The sequence below is a fragment of the Eulemur rufifrons genome, chromosome 30 (assembly GCF_041146395.1).
Source record: "Eulemur rufifrons isolate Redbay chromosome 30, OSU_ERuf_1, whole genome shotgun sequence".
Lineage (NCBI taxonomy): Eukaryota > Metazoa > Chordata > Mammalia > Primates > Lemuridae > Eulemur > Eulemur rufifrons.
Window position 1 is genome coordinate 132,471,261 of NC_091012.1, and position 27,555 is coordinate 132,498,815.

Consider the following 27,555-nt stretch of genomic DNA (forward strand, 5'->3'; position numbering starts at 1 on the left):
GTTTATTGATTTATGCAGTGGAGTTAATTATCATCAATATCTGGGAAGAAGGAATGCTTTTAAACTCTCCAGAATATTTGAGAGAAGAAGAAATTATAACTAAGGGAATAATTCTACTTGGCTAAGGAAGCTCCTGTTTCTATGCTGGTGATTAGAAATTGGAGTTGGCTACTCTTGATTTTAAACTTTCTTCCTGGTCTTTTTAGATCAAACCATTATATGAACATCTTCATGCCTATGTGAGGGCAAAGTTGATGAATGCCTACCCTTCCTATATCAGTCCAACTGGATGCCTCCCTGCTCATTTGCTTGGTAAGAAACCTCAGCAATTCTTTCTTATTTCCACCAATAAAATTGTCTTTGGGAATGAGGCCCAACCTAAAACTTTTGAAAAATTCTGTGAATGAAATTAGTAACATTATAGAAATAACATTTTGAGAGCACTTTCTTCAACATAAAGTCCATTTTAAATAATTCTCTAGTACATTACTTTTTTAATACATAAAGAGTTGTGTGGCTGCAATTCAAAGGATAAAGGGGTTATTTGAGACAACTAGAGAAAGAATTCCAGGTTCAAAGGAGAGTGGAAATGGGAAAATAATTTTTAGTATTCAAGTTGGTTGGCTAAGCTTTTGGGGTGGAATTTGGGATTTTAATATCGTATTGTCAGAGGAAAGAAGCTTGGTAGGCTGGGCAAGAGATAGGCTTTCTAGAATTAAAGTATAGCCTTGGAGAAAGCTTCATAAGTTCATTCTAGACCGCACAATTACTCTTGCTGAAAAGTACTTGGTTTGGAGTCATCTGAGTAATGAATGGAGAGTGGCCATTCCCCACTCCCTACGCCCAGGAACTGAGACCAAATAAAATATAAATATTAATATTTGAATATTTCATGCCATGCATACATGGCATAGCTGCTGTAGTTAAGCTACATTGCTGATAGCTAATTCTCCTCCTCATGCCCATCAGCAGGAGAGAATATGGACAAAGGACCTATGGAGACTTTTAACCCTAAAGGAATATGGAAATACTCCCTACATGTCTTTTGCAGGCATTATTTAGTAATTCAGTTTCTGCTTAAACCTGCCTAATATGATGGGCCAGTTTTTTCCTTCTAAGGTAGACTAATTTATTCTACAGGGCACCAATTATAATAAAGTTCTTCCTTATGTAGAACTTAAGCAACACTGCTCTAATGCTTTCCATTCATTACTCCTATGTCCATGCTATGAGGTTACCCAGACTATTTCAATTCTTATTGTACAAGATGATCTTCCAGATATTTGTAGACAACCACCATATAAGACACAATATAGTAGCTGTCACAGTACATTTTAGTGACTATTATTGTTATCATCACATATACACTGTTTTCTTTTTTCAAGTTAAATATCTTACACAGATTTCCAACCATTCCTTAAAACACCATTTTTCTAATTGTTCTCCTTTGGATGAGCTATATCTTATTAATGTCCCCCTTCAGTTATCATGCTCAGAACTGAATAGTTACTCCAGATGAGATTTGACCAACATAGAGAAAAATGTGGTACCATGCCTGCCTTTGCTCTAGACACTATAATTCTATTGATTTAGTTTAAAGTCACATTTGTGTTTTAGAAGCCATGCCATGCATACCCTTTGTTGAGTCACTTTTGGTCTTTTACATGTGGACTATGCTTCAGCCTGATATCACATATATCACATATATTTCTATGGTGGATAGGTTTCTCTTTAAAATTTAAGCATAAGACTTTACATGTATCTCTACTAAATTTTATCTTTTAAAAAATGAGTTCACTGGAGTATTGTTCATGTAGTTGTGTTGACCCATTTCTTTGGTGTCAGGATTCTGGTACTGCTATTAGATTCACTTTTTCTAGAATCCGTCTTCCCTTTTAGTGTCTCTGGCCTTGGAATTCAACTTAACATTTGTTTGACATATGTAGAAAGCCACCTGGTTACATGTACTACTATAGTAGTAAAAATGGAATTTAGTTACTAGTTAGTAGAAGTTCCTGAATGATGATCTTATATGATCTCTTTTGAATCCAATATAATTTGTAGTATTTTATCTCTTTGTAATATATAGTAACTGTGACATTCTATATATTTAATAAATTATGTCTATATTTCTGCTGTCTTTGTCATGTATTAATGGATTCCTTTTTTAAATAGGTGATATGTGGGGTAGATTTTGGACAAATTTGTACTCCTTGACAGTTCCCTTTGAACAGAAACCAAACATAGATGTTACTGACGCAATGGTGAGCCAGGTAGGAAGAAGAAGGCTTAAAAAACTAAATCTAAATTCTCAACTTCATTTCTTTTTATGTTATCCTTCTGTTCTTATTTTTTGTATGTGAAACCATGTAAATAAAAAAAACTAGTTTACATTTATTTCTTATGTAGCTATATTTTCATGGAAAAGTAGTTTACAATGACCTCAAGTACCTTGAATGACAGCTATGGTATTTATCTTGTTGAGAGGCATTCAAAATAGAGATGATCTGAGTTTTCCATTGATTAGTAAGATGCGTAATTATTAACTGGTTGGCATCACTCTTTCCAAAGTTAGTCATTGCTAAGTAATCAGTCAGTAATCTCTATGAACAATAGAAACAAGAATATGATTAGGAGATTTTTGCATATTTTAAAAAAATCATTAGTGTTAACATATTATAAGAATATTTATTTAATTTAATTAATTTATTTATTTTGAAACAGAGTCTCTGCTCTGTTGCCCTGGCTAGAGTGCAGTGGCAACATCATAGCTCCCTGCATCCTCAAACTCTTGGGCTCAAGTGAACCTCCTGTCTCAGCCTCCCAAATAGCTGGGACTACAGGTGCACACCACCATGCCTGGCTAATTTTTCTATTTTTTGTGAAGACAGGGTCTCACTCCTGCTCAGGTTGGTCTTGAACTCCTGAGCTCAAGCAATCCTCCCACCTCGGCCTCCCAGAGTGCTAGGATTACAGGCATGAGCCACCACACCAGGCCAACAAGAATCTTTATAATAATTCTTAAATTATCCTTTTCTTATCACCTTGGTATAATTGTTTACACTCTCTGTCTTCCCTTCTGTTGATGAAATCATATTATAGTTATAATTATGTATTATTTTTTATTCAACTAAAATTCTACATTTCGGGGTAGAATGCATAATCATACTTCTATTTGCCTTATAAAATTTCTTTAGATTATTGCACCGTAATTTACTATTTATAAATAGCTGAACCTTTGCTTGTTAATAGTTTTAAGGCTGTAAGTAACAATGCAATGAACATCTTCACATACATAGCATACTCCTGGGAAAAGTCCACTGCAGAATAAAAATGTGAAGCTGCAAGGGCCTCAAACTCTTGCAGCTTTTCTAGCCCCATTTTGCAATTGAGAAGCAGTAGAGGTCCATCTTTATGCAAGTATTTAGACTTTCTAAAGTGTTTTCATACCCATCATAGATGTCATCTATGAGACTGTCAAGACAGGTATTGTTATAGCTTCATGCTATAGGTGAGGAAACTGAGGCTCAGGTAAGTGATTTGCCCAAAGTCACAAGGGCAGTCTTTGGTGACTAAGGATTGAACTCAGAACTCCTAATATTTCCAATCTGGTTTTATATTCATTCATTCATTCTTCATTCAACAGATGTTAACTCTGTTCCTAGTCTGCACTGTTTTGGTATATGTTCATTCTGCTTAGGAATGCCATTCTCATCAATACCAATTGCCTGACAGTAAGTCTTTAAAGGTCAATAATTTAAAAAAAATCTGTAGTCTCATATCCTATTTCGTATTCCCAGGGCTGACATAAGAGAAAAACCAGACATGATGGGTCTTTGCAATCAGAGGAAGTTTTCTGTTACTAAAAGTGATTCATGAACTGTCTGCCAATTACACAAACTTAGCTTACCTGATGTGGGCCTTATCTCCTAAGCAGGCTTGGTTAGCTCCTGAGACCCTAGTTCCCAGAAGAGTTTTCTGGGTGGCAGATGCTGACTGATGTCTCTTTCCAGTTCCACAACATTCTGAAAGTTTAGACTCCATACAGATCATGAAGCCAAGGTCTAACTACCCACTGGCTGCCAAGCCATTCTTGCCTTCATGTTTCCCCTCATTATTTGTGTGTTTCATTGAGCCTAATCCACGGCCTTGCCCCTTAAAGGAGCTCAATCAATGATTGTTGGCTTGAGTTGAAGTCTTTAGTAAATAGAAGGTCACTGTTGTTTATGTTTGTGCTTAGAATATAAAAAATAAAGACCAAAAAAATTACACATTATCTCACCTGGTCTATTGTTAACATTTTCATGTATTACCTCATTAAGATCATACCATATAAGTGGTGTATATATTCTACTTTTCACTTACTATGAAATTATATTTTGTAACATCAATAAAAATTCTTCATAAGTATAATTTGGGTAGCTGTACAATTTTACATTCTACAAAGGTATCATTATTTATTGAACCATTCTGGTGACTGTTTCTACTTTTTTCCCTATTAAAAATCATTCTCAATGTAATACTTGTACCTACTTTCTGACAATTTTTTAGGTTAGTTACCTAAGGACAGTATTACTGAGACAAAGAGAAAGCTTTCAAAAGCTGTCCATACATGTTACAAAATTGCCTTTCAGAAATATATGCCAATGTATTTATCCAACAGAAAGAATGCTGTTTTTTTAATGACATTAGCACTTTTACCCCCATTTTAAAATTTTATTATAAATTGACAATTTATAGTTGTATATATTTATGGGGTACAAAATGATGTTATGATTTATGAATACAATGCAGAATAATTAAATCAAGCTGATTAACACATCCATCACCTCACATACTTGTTTTTTACAGTGAGAACATTTGAAATTTACTTTCTTAGCAATTTTGAGATGTACAATACATTATTATTAACTATATTCACCACACTGTGCAATAGATCTCAAGAAGAAAAACTTATTCATCTGGTCTGATACTTTGTACCCTTTGACCATCATCTCCCCATTGCTCCCAACCCTCGGCCTCTGTAGCCACCATTCTACTCTCTGCGTCTATGAGTTTGATTGTTTTAGATTCCACACATTTTGTGAAAACATGTGGTATTTGTCTTTCTGTGCCTGGCTTATTTCACTTAAGAATGCTGTTATTTTAATGCTGGAATTAGATACTATTCTTTTTTTCCCAGGCCTGGGATGCAAAAAGAATATTCAAGGAGGCTGAGAATTTCTTTGTGTCTGTCGGCCTTCCTAATGTGACTCAAGGATTTTGGGAAAACTCCATGCTAACTGAGCCAGAAGATGGCCGGAAAGTGATCTGCCATCCTACAGCTTGGGACCTGGGGAAGGGTGACTTCAGGTAAGGCTGATGTTTTCACAGCTGATGCTAAATGGGGGACAATGGAGGCAGGATGAAGTTGAACATGGATTCCTTCTCTGAGCACAGAAGCTATGAGTTAACTCTTTTTGAACTAAGGTTAGGAGTCCATGAGAGCACGTTGGGCTTTCCCAGGAAAAGCAGGCCCTAACTTGATCCTTTAGACACTCTGCCTCCTTTGAAATATTATGCATCTGTTAGAGTTGCATGGTCATTGGAGATGGTGGTGCCCATATCAAGAAAGGTTTCAAGCTAAGATTTATGCAAGACGGACATGTGAATCAGGCAGTGGTCTCCCCCTCAATATTTCACTCTTGTGAATGAGACAGAATAGGTGAATAGAAAAGATAGGATAAAAGGGAAAAAGTGGTATATGTCATAAGAGGGACACAGGGAACACTCTATGGAGAATTGGAAGACTGACCACACCTAGAGTAGGAGGTAGGATCAGACAGGGCTTTGAATTGGGCTTGAAAGACAAGAAGGATTTGGACAGACAGAGCTGGAAGACACCAGACTGGGGAAACAGCAGAATCAAATGCAGAGAGGCAGGACCTGGCCCGTGTGCTGAGTCAGCAAGTTAGGCTAGAATAAGAAATATGAGAAGGAGGGTTTGTATAATGTGGCAGAATGGGCACAGGTTTTGGAATCCTAGGTGTGTCACTTAATGACTAGGCAACCTTGGACAAAGTATTTCACTTAGAACAGTAATTCCCAGGTTGCATGTTTGTGAGAGTCTTAGGTTGGATTCCTTAGCTTGAAATATTGCACAAGTGCTTCATTGAGGGAGAGCTCTCAGGCAAAGGGGAGTGAGGGAAGCAGGCTGGGACAGGTGAGGGAGGTCAGTAAGGATGTGATCTCTACTGGAGACTTGGCGTCAGCTTGATCCCATGGAGCTCTCTGGAGCATGATTTGAACTGCAGAGTTGGTCACACCTTGAGACGGGACTGGTCTTTTGTGCCCTTATATTAGTCACTGGCTGTGAACTAACTTCCTGAGTGTGGGGGGGACATAACTTCTTGGTAAAGGCACCTCCCATTTGGCCAAAGGCAGTGAAGGAAGCAGCTGTTGGCCCTTATCAGCTATGACTCAGGCAGCTGGGGGATGCGCAGATCTGCTTAATCAAAAGATCTGAGTGGGGCCCCACCAGCATTCTCTGGAGTAGGGATCAGCAATCCTTTTCTGTAAACGGCCAGATAGTAAATAATTTAGACTTTGCAGGTCTGTGTTGCAACTACTCAACTCTGCCATTTTGGCATGAATGCAGCAATAGACAATCCATAAACAAATGGGCATGGTTGTGTGCCAATAAAACTTTATTTACAAAAACATGTGGCCAGCCAGCAGGCCATAGTTTACTGACCCCAGTAATAGAGTGAGGCTTAAAAATGAGAAAGTATATATAAGTTTCTTAGCACAGAAGCTTACATATAGTAGACAGTAAATATATAGTAGTTATTCTTATAATTGTTTCAAAAGAGAATTGTGAGAAACCAAGTTAGAAAAGCAGATTGGGGTCATATTGCGGTATATAAAGTAGGCTGAATTTAATTCTTGAGCAATGAGGAGGCCTTAAAAGGTATTTATCAGGCAAGTGACATGATTAGAGTGGTAGAAAAATTAATTTGGGAATCTACTGAAATGTGACCTCTACACCCACTTGAAAGAAAATACTCTTGTTAGCTTGAAAAGGACCACTATCTCATTGCCAAATGCAGTTCTTATGCCATTAGGCTACAGCAGGATTAGATGACATTTATAAGTTGTCTTTTAAATGCCTTTTCCAGACTTCTTTGATTTCTCTGATTGCACTTTCTCTGTCTCCCTTGAATCATCTTCCTCTCCCCACTCTTTAGGTACTGGGACTACCTAAGGCTTTGTCTTTGGCCCTCTTTTCTTACTATTCTATTCCTGCTTCATGGGCCATCACATCCACTCCCCTACTTACATGCTAATGATTCCCAAGTCTCAATTTCCAGCCTCTTCTACTATTTTGATATCCTGCTATACAAAACTGCTTGCAGTGTTCTGAATACCACATTTTTTTCCCCAAGCCTTTCTCATTAAGCACTTTGGGGGAATATCAACCTCCCTTGCCATCTACCTGGCAAACTCCTGCACATTGATCAAGGTCCAGATTGCTCATTGAATTCAACTCATGCCCTTCTTGGTGCTTCTAGGAGACTGTGCTCGGATTCACTCATTGTTATGCCCAAGGCTGTGCCTATTGATCACTTATAGAGTACTTGCCTCACAGTTTTTGTAGCAGAGCACTCTGCTCATCTGTCTTCCTATTAGTTTGTGAGCAAGAAAACAGGATTCAGCCCTGTCCATTACTTTATATTGAGCCATGAGTACAGTTTCTAGAACATAAAAGATAGATACTCAAGATTTTCTGGTGATTAAAACTTGGAAAGATGATTCATGATACCAAAACCCCATATGACTCTACAGTAATGATTAAATAAAATTTAGTGAGATTCATTTTAAGCTTGCTTATTTTTGTGCAGGATCAAAATGTGCACAAAGGTGACAATGGACAACTTCCTGACAGCCCATCACGAGATGGGGCACATCCAGTATGATATGGCATATGCCATACAACCTTTCCTGCTAAGAGATGGAGCTAATGAAGGGTTCCATGAAGCCGTTGGAGAAATCATGTCACTTTCTGCAGCTACACCTAAGCATTTGAAATCCATTGGTCTTCTGCCAACTGATTTTCAAGAAGACAATGGTATGCAGATATTCTCATGGCTTGTTCTGGGGCTTCTGTAGTCTGACATGGGCTAAGGTATTTATTATCATACATAAGAAGTATTTATTTTTTGACCCATAAGGCATAAGGTATTCGTGGATAACTGGAAATTGCCATGGTAAAAAAAAATTTAAGTATATATCAGAACATCTCAACTTGTGGTTTATAGCAGCACAATTCACAATAGCAAAGATGTGGAAACAACCCAGGTGCCCATCAATACATGATTGGATTAGTAAGCTGTGGTATATGTATACCATGGAATATTACTCAGCTATAAGAAATGATGAAGATACGACATCTCTATGGTTCTCCTGGAGAGAGTTGGAACCCATTATATTAAGTGAAGTATCCCAAGAATGGAAAAACAAGCATCACATGCACTCACCAGAAAATTGGTTTCCCTGAACATCACCTAAATACACATCTGGGAACGACACCAATCGGATATCAGACTGAGGTGGGGGGTGGGGGAGGGGATGGGTGTATGCCTACACAATGAGTGCATTGCACACTGTTTGGGGAATGGTAACGCTTGAAGGTGCTGACTCGGGAAGGGGGGTTGGGGAAGGGAGGGATATATACCTACATGATGGGTGCAATGCGCACTATCTGGGGATCAGACACGCCTGGAGCTCTGACTTGGGGGGAAAGGCGGTACATGGACAATGTAGGTAACCTGCAATTCTGTATCCCCCATAACAATAAGATGAAATAAAAAAAAAAGGGGAAAAAAAAAAGAAAAGGGATTAAAAGGGGTAACTGAATGAATGGTCTTGGGACCCTAACAAATATCCAACAGAAGTTTGTTTTTCTATTAAAGATACTGAAATAGTCCCACAGAACTGAAATGGCTTGTTCAAGGTCACCCAGCTAATTAGTGTCAAGGTCCTGACTAGATCCCTCTGGTTCTAGGTAAAAATTTCCCAAAATTTTAGAGTTGGAACAGATTCTAAAAACTATTTTATAGAAGAGAAAACTGAAGACAAGACGAAGAAAGTAGCCCAAAGTTAAAGAGCAACATAGTGGCAAAACCAGAACCAGAGCCCTAATCTAAAGCCTTTCCCATAACATTATGGAAAGCAAAGTATAACTTGAAATTTGGGGGTTCTTAAAGAACAGGTGGTGGAATATCAAGATGGGACTGAAACATTTTGTTCATACAGCTGAAGCATTGATTCCCCTTGTAATATCACCTTAGATCCATGCTATTTTTCAACATCTTTGCCTAAGGCATCCTGTTTCTCTTTGGATGGCTTGGATTTGATGGAACACGACAAATGTTCAGGAGATCCAGGTTCTTCAGTGAAGACGCCATGGCTTTAATTCTTCCTTGTAAAAGGAGGGCAGTTGGAACCTAATACCTTCTCTTCTTCCATGTATTCTCTGCCCTTGTTTTGTGACATAAAGATCAACTCCGCTGGCTGGAGCATTTATTTGGTCAATGAAGTCAAGGTCATGAGCTCCATCCTTGTGTGGGCAATTCATTTTGCCTTGATGTCTGGCTCCAGATCCTTGGTGATCCCATGAGGGCCTGGGAGTAAGCCAGTGGAAAGCCATCATCATGTCTGAAATAGTCACTGTAAGCATAGATTCAATGGATTATAGACTAGTAGCGGCATCCTCCCATGAAGCAACAAAGGAAAGGTAGTTAACAAGTAACCACATGTGCTTTGTAATTTTAAAACATAATTCATTTAAGTCAATGAACAGGCAATTATTTTATTATTTTTTAGTACTTCCTGACAGCAGGCCAAAATGTTTGAATCACTATGTTTCTTAAGATGGTATTAGATGTGGTTAAACTGCCAATTTGGAAAACTCCTGCTTCTTTCCTTGGCTCTGCCCCTGATTTGCAAATAATGTTAAACAAATAAATTCCTTCATCCCTTCTCTCCCTTATTCCCTCTTTCTCTTCCTTTCTTCTTCCAAACACATTTACCAAGCACATACCATGTGCAAGGCATTTTCTAGACACTAGAGACACCGTGATGTGCAAGGTAGATAACATCTCCTGCTTACATTTCAGTGAGCTTCCCTTGTGCACTAGAGATGAGCTCCACTGCCTCTTCATGTCACTAATAAGGGATAAAATAAAATAACATGATTTTTTAAAGGTTCTTAAATTCTTGGTAGGGAAGATATCAGTACATTTAAAGAACATTGTACTTGTGATCATCCAGCGGATTGTGCCCTCTAGGGAGGCTCTTTTGTTTTTTTCCCCCATCCCTGGTGTACCATCTTTTCACTGAATCTGTTTAATATTTCTTTATTTAACGAAGACTCACTGAGGGCATCACATAACAGACACTGGATACAGTCTTGAATGAGACATTAACACTCACTGTCTTCATGGAGCTTTCAAGAATAAACAGTATGACTGGAAAAGTAGATGAAATAGCTGTAATTAACTTTGATAAGAGATATTTAAGGAAGGCAATTGAAACTAATGAAAAAATGAGGATTAGGGGTAAATTTTGCATTTGCATTTACCTGTTCCATTCCAGGGCTTCCCCCTACTCCAAATCCTTTAGCTGAGAAAATGAATACATACATATTAATATGTCCACTGTCAATATTTCTCATGTAATTGTCCTGTAGTAAGTATATCTTGAAGTATAATATCTTGAGATTAAGAAAATTCTCTTTAACACAAAACATCCTCTGTCATCTTCATGTTAATATTTATCCTTTTCCATTGTATTTTCAGAAACAGAAATAAACTTCCTGCTCAAACAAGCACTCACGATTGTTGGAACTCTACCATTTACTTACATGTTAGAGAAGTGGAGGTGGATGGTCTTTAAGGGTGAAATTCCCAAAGATCAGTGGATGAAAAAATGGTGGGAAATGAAGTAAGTCAATGAATGTGCAATCAGTAAAATGTTTTCTCGTGAGTTTGCTCTTTATTTAAAATCATTTGACTGGCATGAACACACACACACACACACACACACACACACAACTGATATCTGTATTTCATTGCCTTAGGGCTTCTTAAGGCCACCTGAATGCTCAAATGGCAGGAAGGGCTGAGGAACTAACACTGCCCCCATGAGCCCTCACCCAGTGACTGATGGGAGTTGGTGGATAAACACCTCAGCTCTCTTGCCCTCAGGTGGGATAACTCTTGAGATGAGTGCTCCACACTGAATCCTAGAGTTCCTCAATAGGATAAAGCTCCAATCACCCACAGTGGGAACTTGCCTGATAACACAATTTTTGGGCTACTTCGTTTCCCTGTCTCACTTCCTCACTCCTTTGCCAATGTTTCCTGGAGTCATTTTCCAGGGCCTTGTCTCAGGGTCTACTTCTGAAAAAACCCAATCTAAAACGACTAGGGTTGGGGTTCCCAGAGAATGCTTCATAGTCAGGATAACTGGGATTTAAACTGGTAAATCTTGAAAACTGGTGATGTGGGATTAAGTATGTGAAAAAGAGAGAGAAGTGTGTTCAGATTAGGGGTATGCCATCACACGCCCCCACCCCAGCACACATGAATGGTCTCCTTTTTATATTTTTAGTCTCCATTTGGATGCCATGTCTTCAGATAAAATTTCCTTGGCTCTGTCCCTACCTTGAGTCAGGTGACACTGTTCATGCTCTTAAGTGCTGGATCACTCATTAAACTGTGATATTATTTAGGGAGTGATCAATTTTTTAATTCATTTTTATGTATTCTTTTACTCATTCCATTAAACAAAAATGTTGACCCCACATTTTAGGCAAAGCACTTGGGATCCAATGCTAGTCATTTCAGGTGTGGTCCCTGACCCCCCAAAATGTTTGGTCTGTGGCAGGATATGGAAAACTAAACCACTGCAATGTGTAGTGTCGTGATGGGAGGTTACAGGGTCCATGTATGTCTAAATGGAGATCCAAAGCCCAACTTGAGGGGGAGGTCAGATGAGGATAGACATCTAAATTGAGCCCTGGGAAAGATGTGGGAGTTAACCTGGTAGGTGTGGAAGGAAATAGAGAGAATTCCAACCTAGAGAGAACCTGGCACTTTTGGGCAACAGATAGTGATACATTTCAATGGTTGCAGCACTACATTACTCACTATATAGCCCAAGTGCCCTGCACTGTGCCTGGCACATGCAGGTATGAAATAAATGGGTGTTGGATGAAAGAACTACAAAAGAAAGAGAGAGAGAGAGAGAGAGAGAGAATCTATTTTCTTTCTACCCATCTATTAATCAGACCCCTGTCAATTATGTTTTTCTGTTTTTCTTATTTTTCCTTTTTGAAGTGAAGATCTCATGTGTAACATGCAGTCCCATATCCATAGGTTTAAAACAGTACCATTCTTCTGTCAAGATTCTCTCTGTTAATATCAATCTTATTTGGGAGGAAGGAGGCAGCACCTATGATAACTGTTTCTAGCGTTTAAATATTACTGAAGCTATGCCTACAATGATCCCACACTCTCACAAGACAAATGTATTCCACTTAAACAATGCCAAATACATTGGTTTCCCTACCTTGTTTTCCTGACTGGATTAATCTTTTGATTCCTCATAGTTTATTTTAAAGGTACATGGAATCTGACCCTTAAAGTGATTCATTAATGCATTAATTGTCCCTTTAGTCATTCAACAAACATATATTAAGTCTTTTCTTAATGTTAGGCACCATGTTTGACACTGGAACTATAGAGATGACTAAGACACAGCTCCACTGTCTAGGAGCTCAAATCTCCAGGGCAAGAAAGAGCTGTAGGTGAAAACAGCAAAACAGGGAGAGAACTGGCAGAGGAGGCACAGCTAGAGACATAGCTATTTTCCAATGGTATATTCTGGCTGAATTTTAAAAAACTTAAGACATAGCCACATAATGGGCTTTCTGATTTTTTATACTGTTTCTATTTCACACAACACCCAATTCCAATATAAATATCATTGACTGATGAAACTGCACCAGTTACACCCGACTCTACCTTCTCATGATGGGTGACCCACAGCTAATGTATCTTTTTCTTTTCTTCCCAAAGGCGAGAGATAGTTGGGGTGGTGGAACCTGTGCCCCATGATGAAACATACTGTGACCCCGCATCTCTGTTCCATGTTTCTAATGATTACTCATTCATCCGGTAAATGAGTTTTCTTCTCTCTGTTTAACTTCTAGGGTTTGTGGACAGCTGTGCTAATAATAAATAGAGATCAACAAAGTGATAATTATAATTTTTCTTTTTATCTTCGCCTGCAAGCTCAATGCAGATGCTTCTCACTTATGATGGGGTTACATCCCAGTAAACCCATTATAAGTTGAAAATATCTTGAGTCAAGAATGCGTTTAATATGCCTAACCTATTGAACATCATAGCTCAGCCTAGCCTACTTTCAATGTGCTCTGAACACTTACATTAGCCTACAGTTGGGCAACATCATCTAACACAAAGCCCATTTGATAATGTCTCATGTAATTTATTAAACACTGTACTGAAAGTGAAAAACAGAATGGTTGTATGGATACTCACCATTAATGTACACAGCTGAAAGCAACATTGTAAAGTCAAAGAACAAACCAAACCATGGTAAGTCAGAGACTGTCTGTATAGATGATCAATTTCAATACAATTTAACCCAACTTGATTTATTGGGTTAAATAAAACTTGTGTGAGGTCCTTCCCCCATCATCAAGGATTCAATTGTATGATTGGAAGAATTAAAAGTATTTTTGTCTTCTCTCTACTGGCAGAATTTATCACGTAACAGAAAGAGAATTTTTAACTTAATGTCCAGAAACATATGTTCTCCACCTATTATTCCCAGACCTTGAACAGGGAGAGAAATGGCAGAGGAGGCACAGCTAGAGAAGGCTAAGGGAGATGGAGGGGTTAACTGTGCTGCAAGGTGGATATTTCAGTTCATGTCTGGAGAACGAGGTTTGACCAGTATACTTTTGGTTACTTGGGCCCCAGAATTTAAATATATACCCCAACCTATGACTCTGATACTGTAGCTAAACCTGAGGCTGCTTTTTTTGTTTCTTTGTCTCTTGTACAGATATTACACAAGGACCATTTATCAATTCCAGTTTCAAGAAGCCCTTTGTCAAGCAGCTAAGCATGAAGGCCCCTTGCACAGATGTGACATCTCAAATTCCACCGAAGCTGGGCAGAAGCTGCTGTAAGAAATGCTTCAAAATGTTGAACCTCTTCCAGTACCTGATATTAGTCATTTTCCATGCCTAGGCTTGAATTTGGTTTCTTTGTTCCAGAAAGAAAATTTTGGGCTTCAAAATATCCTCATCTACAAAGTAAATGCTTAATTTGTGTTCAGACAGGAACCTATACCATGGAGGTGGCTGGACAGGACATCTCCTCTTTCCATGTCATCACTACAGAGCTCCCTTTGTAGTCGTTGGAAAGAAAGAGAGATGGAGGGATGAATACATCTGTTATCATGTCTTATTTTCATATCTGCCAGGAGCGAATTAGTGAAGTCAAAGAGAAGAAACCAGAGATCATAGATATAAATATATGTACATCTGGAATCCCATAAAGGGCCCTGAATCCCTCTTTTTTTATGTAGCAATATGCTGAGCCTTGGAAAATCAGAACCCTGGACCTTAGCATTGGAAAAGGTAGTAGGAGCAAGGAATATGAATGTCACACCACTGCTCAACTACTTTGAGCCCTTGTTTACCTGGCTGGTAGACCAGAACAGGAATTCTTTTGTGGGCTGGAACACCAACTGGAGTCCTTGTGAGTACCATGAGTTGACATGTTTTGCATCTGCTTCCTGTCTGCTTCCCTTAGTCTCCTTTTGTCCCAGTCTCATGAATTGAGTAGGTTTTCCCACTACATATAACCATATAACCTGCTTCTGACTCTGCTACGGTGGCAGCTGCCATTGATATTTGTTATTGGTCAGTTTTTCTTTTTTTTTCATTTTTTTTTTTTTTTGAGACAGAGTCTCACTCTGTTGCCCGGGCTAGAGTGCCATGGCATCAGCCCCGCTCACAGCAACCTCAAACTCCTGGGCTGGAGCAATCCTCCTGCCTCAGCCCCCCCAGTAGCTGGGACTACAGGTATGTGCCACCATGCCTGGCTAATTTTTTCAACATAAATATTTTTAGCTGTCCATATAATTTCTTTCTATTTTTAGTATAGGCGGGGTCTCGCTCTTGCTCAGGCTGGTGTCGAACTCCTGACCTTGAGCAACCCTCCCGCCTCGGCCTCCCAGAGTGCTAGGATTATTTAGACCTTTGCTTCTGCCTACTCTTCCACTTCCATTTCTCATTCTCCCAGTAAAGGTTTATCATGATTTTTAGTAAGGCAGTTATCAATGTTTATTTACATCATTATGCCTGCAGATCCAAGTAATATGCTATTTTGTGTCCTTTCTTAAGTGACTTATTGTTTGTCCCCAAATTTCTACTTGCCTCAATTTTTTGGCATACCAAACTTGCTATCTACGTTGCATTTGTTTTTGCCAAACAACTCCAACACGTTTATTCTTTCCAGCCGCATTTTTTCCCTAGAGACTTCCCTCTTGGAGTCTAATACCCTCCTGTCTCAATCTGGATCACAGTTTTCAACCTGAGCAATTCCTTTGTTGTTCTCTTGGGTTGAATCCACTGCTTCCTAGATTCCTCATCTTCTTTCTTGGATTACCTGTTGTTTTTCTGGAGGTACATGGTTTACATGGGGTAGGTGGATCAACTGTTTTCCACATTGGTTTTTTTTTTTTTTTTTTTTTTTTGTTGAGACAGAGTCTCACTTTGTTGCCCAGGCTAGAGTGAGTGCCGTGGCGTCAGCTTAGCTCACAGCAACCTCAGACTCCTCGGCTTAAGCGATCCTACTGCCTCAGCCTCCCGAGTAGCTGGGACTACAGGCATGCGCCACTATGCCCGGCTAATTTTTTCTATATAGATTTTTAGTTGTCCATATAATGTCTTTCTATTTTTAGTAGAGACGGGGTCTCGCTCAGGCTGGTCTCGAACTCTTGACCTTGAGCGATCCACCCGCCTCGGCCTCCCAGAGTGCTAGGATTACAGGCGTGAGCCACCGCTCCCGGCCTCCACATTGGTTTTAACCACACTCTGACCATTTCCCTTGTTTTCAGCGCAGTATCCTCTTCCCACTCTCTGCTGTACAGGAATCCCAAACCTATCCGGGATTCTCTGGCTCTTTTTGTATCTGTTTGTACACATTTGGCCATGGCTTCCTGTCTCTGAGAAAGCAGTTGCCCCCCTCCCATCATTTCTCATTTTCCAAAAGTGTGTTTACAACTTTAAAAATATTCCTTTACTATAACTTTAGTGGGATCTTGGGAGGAGAAGGAAATAAACACATGTGGTCAGTCTGCCATCTGTAACTAGTAGTCTGTGATTTCTCTTCAATCAGATACTGACCAAAGCATCAAAGTGAAGATAAGCCTAAAATCAGCTCTTGGAGATGAAGCCGTGAGTGCATTTTCATTATTTTTTCAGCTCACTATCTTTGCTTGAATAGGACATAATAAGCCTATTCCAGTGTGGTCTAAAACCGTAGAGGCCACATGGTTCTCTTCACAACTATAAGCCCCAAATTCTGGCCGTCAGCTTTTGGGCTTCTTGAGTAACTTATTTCTTATTGGATAGGCTATGCCTCCTTTTTACGTATTACCTGGAAGGTGTTATGAAGACCAATGAGAAGACATCCCGTACCAATCCTTAAATATCAACTACCAATCCTTCCAATCCACTCTTGTCACTGTTATTTGTATTCAAGGAAGAGGACATGGTTATATTTTGAGAGGTTGTGTTTAGAAGCAGCACGGTTAGACTTCTTTGTTTTGTTTTGTTTTAGTCAATCATCTATACCTTGGCTTTACTCAGAGTGTGGCCCATGGACCGCCAGCATTCGAATCACCTGGACACTTGTTAAAAAATGCAGAATCTCAGGCTCCTGCCCTGCACCCACTTATTCAGAATCTGCATTTTAGCAAGCCTCCAAGTGACTCGTATACACGATAAAGACTGGGAAGCTCTGATTTAGGACACTGCTTCTCAACCTTGGCTGCACACTGGAGTCACATGAAAAGTTTTAAGAATTAACTGCCTGGGTTCCACCTCCAGAGATTCTGATTTAATTGCTCTGGGATGTGGTGTCAATCTTTGGGCAGCAAGAGTTTTAAAAGCTTCCCAGACAATTCTAATTACAGCAAAGTTTGAGAACCGCCAATGTAGGGATGCATTTTGGGGTAACAAAAGTTTTACAGAAAATCATATTACACCTTTATGTGAATTACTTTAATCAATATTGCTTTTCCCTGGACACCTGTTTCCGGTGATCCAGAAGTACTAGCTGTGACCAGGAAAGAAGAGAGGACAGGCGAGTCTCAGATAGATGGGGCTGGAAGGCCTGAGTGGGGCCATGGCGCCTTAAAGGCTTTGCTGGGGCTACAGAAAATTGCTGTCTGCATTGAATAGGTCCCAAGATTGTGTTTCTACCCCCTTACCTTTCCTGAGGAGTTAAATATAGTCCAATACTCAGCAATACTTTTAGTATAATTTTCATAGATAAAACATCAAAATATACACAATACAGTAGGAGTAAAAACAATGAACATTTAAGAAAGAAAAAATAAAAATGGAAGTGCATTGCTTCCCAAACTCTGAGAGTTCAAGTTCTTATTTCTTAATAATCATTGAGTATCTGTGGGATTATTCCTCTTTCAGCAATATGTTTATTAGCTCTTCCTGGGCCTAATAAACTTTAATTGCTCCTGGCAAATGAGGATCCTTTTCAATTATCTTTCTTTTTCCTTGCCATTTGTCCTCATGTTCTCTTTCCATACAGTGAGGGATGCGTAAATAAATAGTCTTCAGAGGGTTCGAAGGTGGAACGTTCTGAGGCCAATTCACTAAACAAACGTCTGCTTTGATGAGACCAGAACTGTACTTTTAGTGCATCCAAACATCAGGGCCAGAACATCTGCCCCGTTCAAGCTATTCCATGGTGAAATCCAACCGGATTGGGCTGGCATTATTGTGAGAACTCAGCCCTTAAATTTTTTAAAATATAGAGATAGTAACAGTATTAATATTATTATCACTATTAGTGCAACTGCTCCCTCCAAGCCTGGGAGAAACCAAGCTGAATTGAATGCAACATTTTGTTTTTTGGTGAAATTTTATAATTTTTTTCCTAAAAGGGAAAGGAGAAACAGAAACCTTCTGCCAATCATTGGTCTCTGCTGCCAGCTACTGGAAGAAAGAGTGAATGCTTTCTTCTCTCTTTTAAGGAGTCTGTCTTTAAAGGCCATGCAAACACAGGACATTTGTTTAGTTGGAAAAAAAGAACCAGCAGGTTATCTTGCTGTTGATAAAGTATTATTTACCCTTTGAACTTCAGGTTTCTTTCTTTTTCTTTTACACTTATACAGTATATGTCTGAGAACTTACTATAAAAATAATGAAAACTCAGTTTGTCTTTAATGTACAGAGATTTTAAGCAAAACCCACAACTTTTGTTTGACTCCCATCTATAAACCTACCCTCAGGGTATTTATTTCAGTTTATATCAAACCAAAGTGAAAGGACCAGTGGACCTAAGGGTTCCTAAAGCGTGGATGCCTCGCCAGCAGCATCAGCACCACCTGCGAGTTTGTTAGAGATGCAAATTCTTGGGTCTCATCTCAGACTTTGTGAATCAGAAGCTCTGGGGGTGGGGCCAGCATGCAGTGCTTTAAGGAGTCCTCCAGGGGATGCTGGTGGGCACTCACGTTGAAGGTCGCTCACTTAAGGAATAGCATGAATCTTTGGAATATTAAGAATAATGCTTGAGGAGTATCAGGTTTTACAAGTGTCCTATGATCCCTACTGAGCAGTGTCTTTCTTCTGAATTTACAGTACGAATGGAATGACAATGAAATGTACTTGTTCCAGTCATCTGTGGCATATGCAATGAGGACGTATTTTTTAAAAGTCAAAAATGAGACGGTTGCTTTTGGGTGAGTTGATTTGCTGGGTTCCCAAGTTACTCCAACCAGCACCTCTTTTCCTCTTGAGTCTGAGGGCATATTCTGCTTAAACGTCAAGTGAAATTAAGAAAAACCTCCTAATAACTTTTAAACTTCTTTGGCATCCTGGAATTTGGGTGACTCCATCAAGGGGTGATTGTGGCTTGTTTGACTTGTAGATTGCAAGAGCATTATTCTTATTAGACAGCTCTCTCTTCTCAATGCTCTCACCCACACTGAGCCCTGAAAGAAAATAAGGCAGAACTCTGTGCCTTCTTTGGGTGGGCTTATATTTTAGTGTATATGTGTTGTGTCTGTGTGTGTGTGTGTGTGTGTGTGTAACATATATGTGATCTATAGTAGAATTCCCTGGTAATAAGTGCTAGGGAGAAAAATATGTCAGAAAAGGATCTGAGGAGTGCCCTTATGTGTGTGTGGCGGGGGGGGGGGGGAGTTCAATTTTAACCAAAAAGGTCAGAAAAGACCTCACTAATATTTAAGCAAATATGTGAAGCAGGAGAGTGAAGCAGCAATGCAAACAATGGGGCACAGTGTTTCCGTGGGGGAAACAGCAGGTGCAGACCCTGAGGAAAGCATGCCCTTTGCCATTGAGAGAGCAGCAAGGAGGCCGGTGCGGCCGGAGCAGAGTGTCTACTAGAAGATGAGTAGATGTGGCCAGGGTGGAGATGGGGCATGGAGGCAGGAGGGAGAGGAGAAAGTTCCTGTGGGCCTTGAAGGCCATTCTAAGGACTTTGGCTTTTATTCTGAGTGAGATGGGGCTGGGAGCCACACGATCGGCCTTACTTTTTACTAGGGTCGCTCTGGCAGCTATGAGAACACAGTCTTGTTACATCATATAGTAAACCCCACACATCACCTTCACCCATGGGTGCAACATGATATTTTCTGCTGTGTGCAGCCAGGTTAGGGGTTGAACACACCATCTCTGTCCCTGGTACTGAGCCACCTCTGCCCACCAGGTTGTTTATCACAATCCTGGGCTCCCAGTGATTCCTTGCTCATTCTCTCGGCACTGTCACATTGAAATTTTTCCATCATTGAAAAAAAATGTGGGTTTTAAGACCGGGTGTGGTGGTTCACGCTTGTAATCCTAACACTTTGGGAGGCTGAGGCAGGAGGATTGCTTGAGGTCAGGAGTTCGAGTCCAGCCTGAGCAACACAGTGAGACCCATCTCTATAAAAAATAGAAAAATTAGCTGGGCGTGGTGGCGTGTGCCTGTAGTCCCAGCTACTCAGGAGGCTGAGGCAGGAGGATCACTTGAGCCCAGGAGTTTGAGGCTGCTGTGAGCTAGGCTGACGCCACAGCAGTCTAGCCCGGGCAACAGAGCGAGACTCTGTCTCCAAAAAAGTGGGTTTTATATGGAGGCAGAATAAATAGTGCCAAGACTTGATATCCTAGCCTCTATGTAGTTGATTTCATGTGCTTTGGGCAGTGTGAATGTTTTGTGTGTGGCTATATTCTCCTGTTACTCTGCCCCATGTCTCTCTACCCTGCGATCCTCTCCCTAATCTTTTCTCCAGCAGGGGAAGTCTTCATTCTCTTTATCTGTGTCACAGGGAAGATATCTCTCTTGTTTTTCCACAGAGTGGAGGATGTGTGGGTGAGTGATTTGACACCAAGGATCTCCTTCACCTTCTTTGTCACTGCACCTGACAATGCATCTGACATTATTCCTAGAACTGAAGTTGAAAAGGCCATCAGGTGACATTTTACTTTTAAACAAACTATATAAGGGTGAGGGGGTTAACACATACAACAGTAGCTAATATTTAGTGTGTTCTTCCTATGTGCCAGGCATTGTTCTAGGTGATTTACATGTTTTACCTCATCCTACAAACTTGGGTTTTAATTCCAGAAAGATTCCATAGCAAGGGAATTATCTTGATTTGGGTTCCCCCAGATGAAGGTCCTTAGGCAAGGATTTGGACACGGATTTGAGTGTAAGTAGTTTATTTGGGAGGCGAGGCCATGAAGCACTGATAGGGAAATGTGGACAGGAGACAGAGAAGGGAAGGAAGATAAAAGATTACATGTTACTGAGTAAGTTACCATGTGGGCAACTAGAGTTCAATCGTCCTGGGCAACTCTGGGAGACCGAGCAGAATGTGCACTGGAATAGTCCCATCAGAGGGTTGAGGGAGCTAGGGTATTGATTCATCACCTCCCATCAGTCATTGGCGGGAACTGTTTCCAGGTGGCGTTAGTTCCCCAGCATTTCTGGCCTACAGGCAGAGCAGATCTCATAGTTTGAAAATGCTCTCAGGCAAAGGGAAGCAGGTGCTGGCTGAAGGAAGCCTGGGTAGCATGCATGAAAAATACTAAATGCAGAAGGGGCATGGACAGATATTGCCACCATTTGCTATGGGGACTTTGATGTAGGATTCATGGAAGTGCTGGAAGCCTGAAACATGGTGGGCAAGCACAGGGTTCCTTAGACACTGGTTGGCCTCTATGCTAGGAGAGGGACTTGCTGTGAGCAGTGAGTGTTTAGAGCAGATAGTTTGTCCAATTTGCCTGAACTGTTTCCCACAACAGACAGTAGGAGTGCGTGAAGAATTGATCGACCTTATGATGGTTCCCTTTGTCATTAAGAAAAGGCTTAATATACCCACTGCTACTGGGCAGTTCACTAGGTGGCCCTCGTGAGCTGCCTCAGAGTCCTGTTTATCTTTGGAAGCAGATAAGACCTGTTGGGCAGGGTGTGCCTAGAAAATCTGGCTTGGTTGGGGTTTATGACCCAACCGTGCCCAGAGACTCACTCACTGCCTCCAAAAGACTTGTGTCTATCTTGGGGAGAAGTACCAGATGAGATCTTCGTGAAAGAGCTCAGCCCTCCTGGATACCCAGCTGCAAGCTGCAGGGGACCTCAAACTTTCTGCTTCCAGGATGACTCTCTTCAGATCTTTTTACGCTAAGGTTGCTAGGGGTTACATGGCTAATTCTGCTTTGACCTCTCTCCTTCTTTGGTGGAGTCTGACCCCCTGACCCAGGCTATACCCAAGGATAGGAAGATGAGATGCCACACACTTTGGTCTTCAATCTAGAATGTTCTTCATTTCACCAATTTTTTAAAACGACCTTCATCCTTTTGCTTCCATAAATTTCAGCCATTTCCCATCCCAGTGCTGAAGAAGTTGGTAAAGCTCCCTTTCCTGTGTTCCTCCCCAGTGCTGCCTCCAAATGCCAACATCTTTTATTTGTAAAATACTACTGCAGAGACTTGGCTATAGGACCTGATTTGTTTGTAGAAGAGGTGTATCCAATTATCTTTTTCCATTATCTGATATAAAGTCGTTGTAGATATACTCTGACAGAAGGGAAATTCTTGCCAAATATGCTAACTTTGCCCTTAAAACACAGTAGTCACAAATGAACAAATGCCAACCATTTGCACATTTCCACACTTGCAACTCAGTTTTCCTATGAAGCTGTTGACAAACCTAATCTAGGTTGCAAGATATGAAAGGTGCATAGTTGTCAAAAACTCATAGCTTTCATTGGACCTGATAATCTCCTTTGCTTTTATTATGATTTTAGGTATACATTCTTCTGATAAGTCTTATCAGAAGCCTTTTGTGAGCAATGATGTAAGGAGTAAATAACTACATGCAATTTTATTTTGCCAAGTGTCCCTTTGCTGTGTTTTGCTTTTGTCAATAGGCTGTCTCGGAGCCGTATCAATCCTGGTTTCTCTCCCAGTACTTAAAATTAATCATTTTACATGCCTAGGTTTGAATTTGGTTTCTTTGTTCCAGAAAGAAAAAATTGGGCTTCAAAATATCCTCATCTACAAAGAAAATGCTTAATTTTGTGTTTAGACAGGGCGCTATAGCATGCACGTGGCTGGACAGGACACCTCCTCTTTCCATGTCATCACTACAGAGCTCCCTTTGTAGTCATTGGATAGAAAGAGAGATGGAAGGATCAATACGTCCATTATCATGTCTTATTTTCATATCTGCCAGGAGCGAATTAGTGAAGTCAAAGAGAAGAAACCAGAGATCATAGATATAAATATATGTACATCTGGAATCCCTCAAAGGGCCCTGAATCTCTCTTTTTTTATGTAGCAATATGCTGAGCCTTGGAAAATCAGAACCCTGGACCTTAGCATTGGAAAATGTAGTAGGAGCAAGGAATATGAATGTCACACCACTACTCACCTACTTTGAGCCCTTGTTTACCTGGCTGATAGACCAGAGGAATTCTTTTGGGGGCCGGAACACCAACTGGAGTCCTTGTGAGTACCATGAGTTGACAGGTTTTGCATCTGCTTCCTGTCTGCTTCCCTTAGTCTCCTTTTGTCCCAGTCTCATGAATTGAGTAGGTTTTCCCTCTACATATAACCATATAACCTGCTTCTGACTCTGCTATGGTGGCAGCTGCCATTGATATTTGTTATTTATCAGTTTTTATTTTTATTTTTTTTTTGAGACAGAGTCCTGCTCTGTTGCCCGGGCTAGAGTTCCGTGGTGTCAGCCCAGCTCACAGCAGCCTCAAACTCCTGGGCTCAAGCGATCCTCCTGCCTCACCCTTCCGAGTAGCTGGGACTACAGGCATGTACCACCATGCCTGACTAATTTTTTGTATATAGATTTTTAGTTGTCCAGCTAATTTCTTTCTATTTTTAGTAGAGGCGGATTCTCGCTCTTGCTCAGGCTGGTCATGAACTCCTGACCTTGAGCAACCCTCCCGCCTCGGCCTCCCAGAGTGCTAGGATTATTTAGACCTTTGCTTCTGCCTACTCTTCCACTTCCATTTCTCATTCTCCCAGTAAAGGTTTATCATGATTTTTAGTAAGGCAGTTATCAATGTTTATTTACATCATTATGCCTGCAGATCCAAGTAATATGCTATTTTGTGTCCTTTCTTAAGTGACTTATTGTTTGTCCCCAAATTTCTACTTGCCTCAATTTTTTGGCATACCAAACTTGCTATCTACGTTGCATTTGTTTTTGCCAAACAACTCCAACACGTTTATTCTTTCCAGCCACATTTTTCCCCTAGAGACTTCCCTCTTGGAGTCTAATACCCTCCTGTCTCAATCTGGATCACAGTTTTCAACCTGAGCAATTCCTTTGTTGTTCTCTTGGGTTGAATCCACTGCTTCCTAGATTCCTCATCTTCTTTCTTGGATTACCTGTTGTTTTTCTGGAGGTACATGGTTTACATGGGGTAGGTGGATCAACTGTTTTCCAAATTGGTTTTAACCACACTCTGACCATTTCCCTTGTTTTCAGCGCAGTATCCTCTTCCCACTCTCTGCTGTACAGGAATCCCAAACCTATCCGGGATTCTCTGGCTCTTTTTGTATCTGTTTGTACACATTTGGCCATGGCTTCCTGTCTCTGAGAAAGCAGTTGCCCCCCTCCCATCATTTCTCATTTTCCAAAAGTGTGTTTACAACTTTAAAAATATTCCTTTACTATAACTTTAGTGGGATCTTGGGAGGAGAAGGAAATAAACACATGTGGTCAGTCTGCCATCTGTAACTAGTAGTCTGTGATTTCTCTTCAATCAGATACTGACCAAAGCATCAAAGTGAGGATAAGCCTAAAATCAGCTCTTGGAGATGAAGCCGTGAGTGCATTTTCATTATTTTTTCAGCTCACTATCTTTGCTTGAATAGGACATAATAAGCCTATTCCAGTGTGGTCTAAAACCGTAGAGGCCACATGGTTCTCTTCACAACTATAAGCCCCAAATTCTGGCCGTCAGCTTTTGGGCTTCTTGAGTAACTTATTTCTTATTGGATAGGCTATGCCTCCTTTTTACGTATTACCTGGAAGGTGTTATGAAGACCAATGAGAAGACATCCCGTACCAATCCTTAAATATCAACTACCAATCCTTCCAATCCACTCTTGTCACTGTTATTTGTATTCAAGGAAGAGGACATGGTTATATTTTGAGAGGTTGTGTTTAGAAGCAGCACGGTTAGACTTCTTTGTTTTGTTTTGTTTTAGTCAATCATCTATACCTTGGCTTTACTCAGAGTGTGGCCCATGGACCGCCAGCATTCGAATCACCTGGACACTTGTTAAAAAATGCAGAATCTCAGGCTCCTGCCCTGCACCCACTTATTCAGAATCTGCATTTTAGCAAGCCTCCAGGTGACTCGTATACACGGTAAAGACTGGGAAGCTCTGATTTAGGACACTGCTTCTCAACCTTGGCTGCACACTGGAGTCACATGAAAAGTTTTAAGAATTAACTGCCTGGGTTCCACCTCCAGAGATTCTGATTTAATTGCTCTGGGATGTGGTGTCAATCTTTGGGCAGCAAGAGTTTTAAAAGCTTCCCAGACAATTCTAATTACAGCAAAGTTTGAGAACCGCCAATGTAGGGATGCATTTTGGGGTAACAAAAGTTTTACAGAAAATCATATTACACCTTTATGTGAATTACTTTAATCAATATTGCTTTTCCCTGGACACCTGTCTCCGGTGATCCAGAAGTACTAGCTTTGACCAGGAAAGAAGAGAGGACAGGCGAGTCTCAGATAGATGGGGCTGGAAGGCCTGAGTGGGGCCATGGTCCCTTAAAGGCTTTGCTGGGGCTACAGAAAATTGCTGTCTGCATTGAATAGGTCCCAAGATTGTGTTTCTACCCCCTTACCTTTCCTGAGGAGTTAAATATAGTCCAATACTCAGCAATACTTTTAGTATAATTTTCATAGATAAAACATCAAAATATACACAATACAGTAGGAGTAAAAACAATGAACATTTAAGAAAGAAAAAATAAAAATGGAAGTGCATTGCTTCCCAAACTCTGAGAGTTCAAGTTCTTATTTCTTAATAATCATTGAGTATCTGTGGGATTATTCCTCTTTCAGCAATATGTTTATTAGCTCTTCCTGGGCCTAATAAACTTTAATTGCTCCTGGCAAATGAGGATCCTTTTCAATTATCTTTCTTTTTCCTTGCCATTTGTCCTCATGTTCTCTTTCCATACAGTGAGGGATGCGTAAATAAATAGTCTTCAGAGGGTTCGAAGGTGGAACGTTCTGAGGCCAATTCACTAAACAAACGTCTGCTTTGATGAGACCAGAACTGTACTTTTAGTGCATCCAAACATCAGGGCCAGAACATCTGCCCCGTTCAAGCTATTCCATGGTGAAATCCAACCGGATTGGGCTGGCATTATTGTGAGAACTCAGCCCTTAAATTTTTTAAAATATAGAGATAGTAACAGTATTAATATTATTATCACTATTAGTGCAACTGCTCCCTCCAAGCCTGGGAGAAACCAAGCTGAATTGAATGCAACATTTTGTTTTTTGGTGAAATTTTATAATTTTTTTCCTAAAAGGGAAAGGAGAAACAGAAACCTTCTGCCAATCATTGGTCTCTGCTGCCAGCTACTGGAGGAAAGAGTGAATGCTTTCTTCTCTCTTTTAAGGAGTCTGTCTTTAAAGGCCATGCAAACACAGGACATTTGTTTAGTTGGAAAAAAAGAACCAGCAGGTTATCTTGCTGTTGATAAAGTATTATTTACCCTTTGACCTTCAGGTTTCTTTCCTTTTCTTTTACACTTATACAGTATATGTCTGAGAACTTACTATAAAAATAATGAAAACTCAGTTTGTCTTTAATGTACAGAGATTTTAAGCAAAACCCACAACTTTTGTTTGACTCCCATCTATAAACCTACCCTCAGGGTATTTATTTCAGTTTATATCAAACCAAAGTGAAACCAAACCCCAGTGGACCTAAGGGTTCCTAAAGCGTGGATGCCTCGCCAGCAGCATCAGCACCACCTGCGAGTTTGTTAGAGATGCAAATTCTTGGGTCTCATCTCAGACTTTGTGAATCAGAAGCTCTGGGGGTGGGGCCAGCATGCAGTGCTTTAAGGAGTCCTCCAGGGGATGCCGGTGGGCACTCACGTTAAAGGTCGCTCACTTAAGGAATAGCATGAATCTTTGGAATATTAAGAATGGACATGCTTGAAGTTCTGAATGGGTGGGGATGGGGGTGGGGAGAAGGGATGGGTGTATGCCTATGTGATGAGTGCGATGTGCACTGTCTGGGGAGTGGACATGCTTGAAGCTCAGACTCGGGGGGATGGGGGGGCATAGGCAATATATATAACCTGAACTTTTGTACCCCCATAATAAGCTTAAATAAAAAAAAAGAATAATGCTTGAGGAGTATCAGGTTTTACAAGTGTCCTATGATCCCTACTGAGCAGTGTCTTTCTTCTGAATTTACAGTACGAATGGAATGATAATGAAATGTACTTGTTCCAGTCATCTGTGGCATATGCAATGAGGACGTATTTTTTAGAAGCCAAAAATGAGACGGTTGCTTTTGGGTGAGTTGATTTGCTTGGTTCTCAAGTTACTCCAATGAGCACTTCTTTTCCTCTTGAGTCTGAGGGCATATTCTGCTTAAACGTCAAGTGAAATTAAGAAAAACCTCCTAATAACTTTTAAACTTCTTTGGCATCCTA

At 40.3% G+C, this 27,555-nt stretch overlaps 1 protein-coding gene across 2 annotated transcripts in view; it reads left to right on the forward strand.

The window, feature by feature from the left end:
* Positions 1–27,555, forward strand: part of ACE2 (angiotensin converting enzyme 2) — a 52,729-nt gene that overhangs the window by 18,948 nt on the left and 6,226 nt on the right. The window contains exons 7-17 of one of the 2 annotated variants that reach the window (XM_069464377.1): positions 207–312; positions 2,176–2,273; positions 5,183–5,352; positions 7,881–8,107; positions 10,839–10,983; positions 13,122–13,220; positions 14,137–14,259; positions 14,665–14,837; positions 16,482–16,540; positions 18,971–19,071; positions 20,687–20,803. In XM_069464377.1, the coding sequence (XP_069320478.1) occupies positions 207–312; positions 2,176–2,273; positions 5,183–5,352; positions 7,881–8,107; positions 10,839–10,983; positions 13,122–13,220; positions 14,137–14,259; positions 14,665–14,837; positions 16,482–16,540; positions 18,971–19,071; positions 20,687–20,803 (1,418 nt within the window). The remainder of the gene's footprint in view (positions 1–206; positions 313–2,175; positions 2,274–5,182; positions 5,353–7,880; positions 8,108–10,838; positions 10,984–13,121; positions 13,221–14,136; positions 14,260–14,664; positions 14,838–16,481; positions 16,541–18,970; positions 19,072–20,686; positions 20,804–27,555) is intronic. The other variant, XM_069464378.1, reaches the window with a different exon arrangement.